Raw genomic sequence first — 6,994 nt, 5'->3', positions numbered from 1 at the left:
TTATTTAAGGCACAACACTGTTGAAGTTCATAAAAATCAAAGTGATCAAAACACAGACATTGGTTCCAATGTTTTTAAAAAGCAAGAAGTGTACCTTGTGTCATTCTGCGTGGGGTCCGTTAATTATCAGCCATTATAATTACATTTAATTATATTTTGACTTTGGGTCAAAAGAGAAAATTAACACTTTTGTTATGCTTTTCCCCCCCGGTGAGTTTGACACATTTTTGTCCCAATTTTTTACCGTTTTAGTTTACATTTTTTACACTTTCTGACGTTTATGTCCCTTTCTCTTTTTTTTTTACAGTTTTGTCCCTTTTTTTACACTTTCTGACGTTTATGTCCCTTTTTACTTTACATTTTGTCCCTTCTATTTTCACTTTCTGATTTATGTCCTTTTTTTTTTTTTTTTTACATTTGTCCCTTTTTCTTTTACACTTTCTACATTTTGTTGTCCTTTTTTCTTTTTTTTACATTTTGTCCCTTTTTTTTTTACACTTTCTGACGTTTTGTCCCTTTTTTTTCTTTTTTTTTTACATTTCTCTTCACTTTTTGACACTTTCTGATGATGTTGTCGCCCCTTTTTTTGTACCTTTTTTTTTTTTACTGCTTTTTTAACTACCACCAGTACGCCACGGACCCAACTTATTACCATTAATGTTTATTAGGACACAACCTGTTAGGTTCATAAAAATCAAAGTGATCAAAAACAGACATTTGTTCCAATGTTTATAAAAAGCAAAGGTGTACCTGTGTCATTCTGTGGGGGTCCGTAATTATCAGCCATTATAATTACATTTATTTATTTTGACTTTGGGTCAAAAGAGAAATTAACATTTAGCTTTCCCCCCGGATTTGACACATTTTTGTCCCAATTTTTACGTTTTAGTTTACATTTTTACACTTTCTGACCTTATGCCCTTTTCTTTTTTTTTTTTTACGTTTTGTATTTTTTTCCACTTTTTTTTTTTCTGGGTTTTTTATTGTGTGTCCTTTTTTTTTTTTTTTTTTTTTTTTTCTTTTTTTTTTACTTTTGCCCTTTTTTTTTTTTTTTTTTACTATTACTTTCTGAGTTTTGTCCCTTTTTATTCATTTTTTCCTTTATTTTTTACTACTTTTACACTTTCTGATTATGTCCTTTTTTTTTTTTTTTTTTTTTTCCTTTTTTTTTAGTTTTGTCCCTTTTTTTTTTTTACACTTTCTGACATTTGTTCCTTTTTTCTTTTTTTTACATTTTGCCCCTTTTTTTTTTTTTTTACCTTATCTGACGTTTATGTCCTTTTACTATTGACATTTTGTCCCTTCTATTTTACACTTTCTGAGGTTTATGTCCTTTTTACTATTAGACAATTTTGTCCTTCTATTTTACACTTCTGAGTTTAGGTCCTTTTTCTTTTTTTTTTACATTTTGTCCCTTTTTCTTTTTACACTTTCTGACATTTTGTTCCTTTTTTCTTTTTTTTACATTTTGACCCTTTTTTTTTTACACTTTCTGACTTTTATGTCCCTTTTTACTATTTGACATTTTGTCCCTTCTATTTTACACTTTCTGACGTTTTTGTCCCTTTTTACTATTTACATTTTTTCCCTTCTATTTTACACTTTCTGAGGTTTATGTCCCTTTTTACTATTTACATTTTGTCCCTTCTATTTTACACTTTCTGACGTTTATGTCCTTTTTTCTTTTTTTTTACATTTTGTCCCTTCTATTTTACACTTTCTGACATTTTGTTCCTTTTTTCTTTTTTTTACATTTTGTCCCTTTTTTTTTTACACTTTCTGACGTTTTTATCCCTTTTTTTTCTTTTACATTTCTGTCACTTTTTGGACACTTTCTGATGATGTTGTCGCCCCTTTTTTTGTACCTTTTTTGTTTGTTACACTTATTTTTCTGAATTCATGGTCAATAAACCTTGTTGGATTTTTAAATTTAAATCTAACTTTTCACTCAAAAAAGCTGAAATTAGGAATTATTTTGACCATATGACAATATTAGAGAAATATGTGTTGATAGATAACCAAAGACTTGTGTATTTCAGAGTTGAGTCAGAATACTGTTTAGAAACCGTTTTTCTTTTTTCTTCAAATGCTAAAAAAATGAATAAAACAACTCAAAATTCAATGAAAGTAGTGATCATTAACTGTACTTGCAAACCTGTAACCATCCATCCATGAACATAGATTGAACCTCTGATTGGTTAGTTGTGTTTGGGTTGTTGTTGCTGTTATCCCTTTTTGTTTTTGTCCCTTTTTATTTTATTTATTTTTTACTTTTTGTCCCTTTTTTTTGACACTTTCTGATCTTGTTGTCTTTTTTTTTTTTTTTTACAATTTTTGTCCCTTTTTTTTACAATTTTTGTTTTGTTTTTACCATTTTTCTGACCTTTTTTGTCCCTTTTTAAAAGACCCCGGGATCTACCTTCCACATACCTGTTCACCCCTATATGTAGACTACACCTGGTGGCTAAGACTTCCTGGTACCTTCAAAACAAAAGCACTAAAACTAACCCAAATAAAATACTAATGGCTGTATAATTCAAGCAAAACTGAAATTAAATAACTAAAATAATCAGCCTATATATATATATATATATATAATATATATATATATATATATACACACACAAAATAATGACTAGCTCCAACAGGTGTCTTGTGTTTGTGGTCTCAGGGATCGTGCTGGACTCGGGTGACGGTGTGACCCACAACGTTCCCATCTACGAGGGCTACGCCCTGCCGCACGCCATCATGCGTCTGGACCTGGCGGGTCGGGATCTGACCGACTACCTCATGAAGATCCTGACCGAGCGCGGCTACTCCTTCGTCACAACCGGTAAACGCTTCACGCCGGCACCGGCGTTAAGTCCTAAAATCTAGACGCACGTTTCGCTCCTGTTAGTAAAATTCTTTTTTTTTAAATATAAAGCAGCTTTTTATTGCATGTGTCCCGAAAAAAAGCTTAGAAATTAGACTTGCCTTTATTGATCCTTTTGGGATGATTCCCGCAAGGAAATTGAAAAATTCCAGCAGCAGTTTTAGCAAAAACAAAATAGATAAAAAAAGACAGTATAAAGACAACAAAATAACAATAAGAAGAAGAAGAAAAAGAAGAATCTTCGTCAAATTAAGACAAAAAAAGACCATAAATTATTATCAAAAGGGTCAGTTTTGAGTCCAGTGTTAAAGTGATAAAGTGACCAGGTATTAATGTAAGTCCAGGTGTGTGTGTGTGTGTGTGTGTGTGTGTGTGTGTGTGTGTGTGTGTGTGTAAATGGAAGAAGAAGAAGAAATGGCAGCGTATTCAGTTTGATGTAGAGCTGCGAACATCAATCAAATAATCAGTTAGTTGTCAGCTATTAAGTTCATTTTCTACGAGACAAAAGTCAAACTTCTCCGACTCCAGCTCGTTTAATGTGAATATTGTTCTAGTTTCTTCTCTCCTCTCTGACACTAAACTGAATATCTTTGAGTTTGGGGACAACACAAGACATTTTAGGACGTCATCTTGGGCTTTTGGGAAACACTGATCAACATTTTTCACCATTTTCCGACATTTTGTACAACAACTAATCCATAAATCGAGAAAATAATCAACAATTAAAATAATCGTTAGTTGCAGCTCTACTTTGATGCAAAGTCTTGACATCAATACTCCGTCTTTGACCATCTAAACTCTTCTTCTTGAGCTTTTTGAGTAGCTTCTGATTTCCTTTCGTTAAATGCGGTGTTGTTTTTGTTGTTCCCAGCTGAGCGTGAGATCGTGCGCGACATCAAGGAGAAGCTCTGCTACGTGGCTCTGGACTTTGAGAACGAGATGGCCACCGCCGCCTCCTCCTCCTCGCTGGAGAAGAGCTACGAGCTGCCCGACGGCCAGGTCATCACCATCGGCAACGAGCGGTTCCGCTGCCCCGAGACGCTGTTCCAGCCCTCCTTCATCGGTGTGTAGTGTATATAGTGCAGGGTAGCGTATCGTTACCTACTGGTACCAAAACCAGGACTTTGATACCGGTTCCTAAACACTAGTTTTTTTTCCAACAAAAAAAAAAAAAAGCATTTTGCCACAAATCTTTTCAGATACTCCTCAGCTCCGGCTACGTGAGCCCGTCTCTCTGTGTGTAACGTAGAGTTTTTCCTGCGTGTTTTCATGACATGTAACGTTAGCCAGCCAATCACAAGCATAGTTAGGTCTTGCTAGAAGCACGCTGCATGCTGATTGGCTCATTGACGCTGATGAGATTCACTACTTAGGTTTTGAATGACGCAGCATTTTTTAGAGGCAATTCGGTCGGTGCCTAAAAATAATCGACTTCAGCACCCGAGCCCTTAGTATCAGGTCTAGTATCAACTGTTGGTCTCAGGATCCTCGTGCACCTGGTGTTGGAGCTGAATCCTGCTCCGGTCTCAGGGGTCAGTCAATTAGTAGTCAGAATCTCAGATGTTGATGTGTGAATCCTTTTTATTACGTAGGATATTCTAGAGACAACTGCAGGGATCAAGCTATCACAGCTCTCTCCCAAATTTGTCTGGCTTCTCGGCTCTTGAACCCCTGGTCTTATCTACTAAGGGAGGGGGGGGGGGGGGGGGGGGGGGGGGTCACCAGCTGACAGTGGTGTGATGTGTTCGTGTGCTTATTCGTTATCTTTTCAGTTGGAATGTGACTGAAAGTTTATGACCCTTTCAGGACCTGCAGAGAAAAGATAACATGACCTGCTCCACTTTTAGTTGGGCTGTAAAGAGGGACTGGAACCAGACTCAGGACGCGGACCCTAATCATCATTTCTGCTTCTGGCATATTTAGGAGAACTGGATTATAACAGAATGTACCAGAACATCTTATGTTATAGAACAGAAGCATTGCAAAACAACTTAATGCATGAACAACATGTCTTAATTTTTGTTGAAATAATGCTTTTGCCTTTTGGCTTAAATGTATAATGAATAATGCAACTCACACACAGTGTCTGAACACATATAACATTTTAAATTCCAACACTGGACAGGTATGGAGTCCGCTGGGATCCACGAAACGGCGTACAACAGCATCATGAAGTGTGACATCGACATCCGCAAGGACCTGTACGCCAACAACGTGCTGTCCGGCGGCACCACCATGTACCCGGGTATCGCTGACCGCATGCAGAAGGAGATCACGGCTCTGGCTCCCAGCACCATGAAGATCAAGGTGACCAACTCTCAAACACCAAACAGCCAAAAGTATGTGGACGCCTGAAAAATACACCTGTAGATGATAGATGGAGGCGGCTTTATTTAATCAGCAACAGGGTGATTTAAAGGTGTGTATGTGAAACATTAAAGAGCAGTTAAAAAGCAAGTGGCAGCACTTTAACACTTCCAGGTAAATACAGAGACACAGAGACACTTCCAGGTAAATACAGAGACACAGAGACACTTCCAGGTAAATACAGAGACACAGAGACACTTACAGGTAAATACAGAGACACTTCCAGGTACATACATAGATCACAGAGCACTAGGAAATACAGAGACACGTAAGGGAAATACAGAGAAAATGAGACACTTCCAGGTAAATACAGAGAACAGAGACAATCAAGGTAAATACAGAGAAACAGAGGACACTACAGGTAAATACATAGACACAGAGACACTTACAGGTAAAGGCAGGAGACATGGAGGACACCTTACAGTAAAGACAGAGGAACGCTCCAGGTAAATCAGAGACATAGAGACATTAAGGTAAATACGAGCATGCGACACTTACAGGAAATACAGAGACACAGAGACACTTCAGGTAAACGAGCCACAGAGTGAACTTCCAGGTAACACAAGCACTTTCCTAGACGAGACACAGAGACACTTACAGGAAACTACAGAGACACAGAGACATCTACACGGGTAAAACAGAGGACACAAGAGACACTTACGGTAAATACAGGAGACTTCCAGGTAAATACAGAGACACAGAGACATTACAGGTTAAAACAGAGACACAGACACTTACAGGTTAAATACAGAGACACAGAGACACGTACAGTAACGACAGGACACGAGCGGACACTTACAGGTAAAGACAGAGACACAGAGCCAATACAGGTAAACAGAGACACAGATGGACATTAAGTAATACGAGTACATTGAGACCACTTACAGGTAAATACAGAGACACAGAGACACTTACAGGTAAATACATAGACACACTTTCACTCATATCTTCAAAATAAAAGCCTTTTTTGCCAAAGTCAGACTTAAAAGACTCAGTCACCATGAACAGTTTTAAATGTTCTATCAGACTGTAACTGATTCAGAGTCTGCTCTTTAGACTTTGCTCTAATTTTCGGGACAATTAGGGTGGGATATGGGACTATTGCGTGGAATTTGGGACCAAGAAAACCATCGATAGATTAATCGACTATGTAGATAATCAGCTGGTTATGTAGTTGCTACCCCGAGCTGCTCCACCAACCTGATTTCCTTCTTCTCTGCAGATCATCGCCCCCCCGGAGCGTAAATACTCCGTCTGGATCGGCGGCTCCATCCTCGCCTCCCTCTCCACCTTCCAGCAGATGTGGATCAGCAAGCAGGAGTACGACGAGGCCGGCCCCAGCATCGTCCACCGCAAGTGCTTCTAAACCGCCATCGTTGTCCCATCCGGGGCAACAAGACGCTGCGGGGCGCAACAACGAGATCTTCAACATCGCCAGGTGGCGGCTACCCTGTACATATGTTATTTATTCCTTTTGTTATGTGATGTTGTGATGAATGTAAAAGCTTTGAGGTACGATACACTCCAGCTCGGACCAACTGAGGAAAAATGGGGAAAAGACCAAAAAAGGAAAAGCAAGACAAATAAAGTCCATTTATTTTCACGTACAACTGCTGTCTGTTGTTTCAAATCAGTGAAGAGTCACACTTCTACATAGAGGAAGGCATATTATTATTATTAAGACCAGTTATTTCATGCATCAGGAAACTATGCATCCTGATAAAGTTCCCTTGGCCTTTGGAATTAACCCCC

The 6,994-nt window shown here is 38.1% G+C and overlaps 1 protein-coding gene across 3 annotated transcripts in view; it reads left to right on the top strand.

The window, feature by feature from the left end:
- The window catches only part of acta1a (actin alpha 1, skeletal muscle a), a 10,145-nt gene extending 3,293 nt beyond the window's left edge, over window positions 1-6,852 (top strand). For all 3 annotated transcript variants that reach the window (XM_032516061.1, XM_032516062.1, XM_032516060.1), the window contains 4 exons: window positions 2,672-2,833; window positions 3,747-3,938; window positions 5,001-5,182; window positions 6,465-6,852. In XM_032516061.1, coding sequence (XP_032371952.1) covers window positions 2,672-2,833; window positions 3,747-3,938; window positions 5,001-5,182; window positions 6,465-6,608 — 680 coding nt within the window. In that variant the 3' untranslated portion in view covers window positions 6,609-6,852. The remainder of the gene's footprint in view (window positions 1-2,671; window positions 2,834-3,746; window positions 3,939-5,000; window positions 5,183-6,464) is intronic.
- Window positions 6,853-6,994: the final 142 nt, after the last annotated feature.

Source organism: Etheostoma spectabile, chromosome 5 (genome assembly GCF_008692095.1).
Source record: "Etheostoma spectabile isolate EspeVRDwgs_2016 chromosome 5, UIUC_Espe_1.0, whole genome shotgun sequence".
NCBI lineage: Eukaryota > Metazoa > Chordata > Actinopteri > Perciformes > Percidae > Etheostoma > Etheostoma spectabile.
The sequence above is the reverse complement of the archived record's forward strand: the minus strand, read 5'-3'. Positions and strand labels throughout refer to the sequence as shown.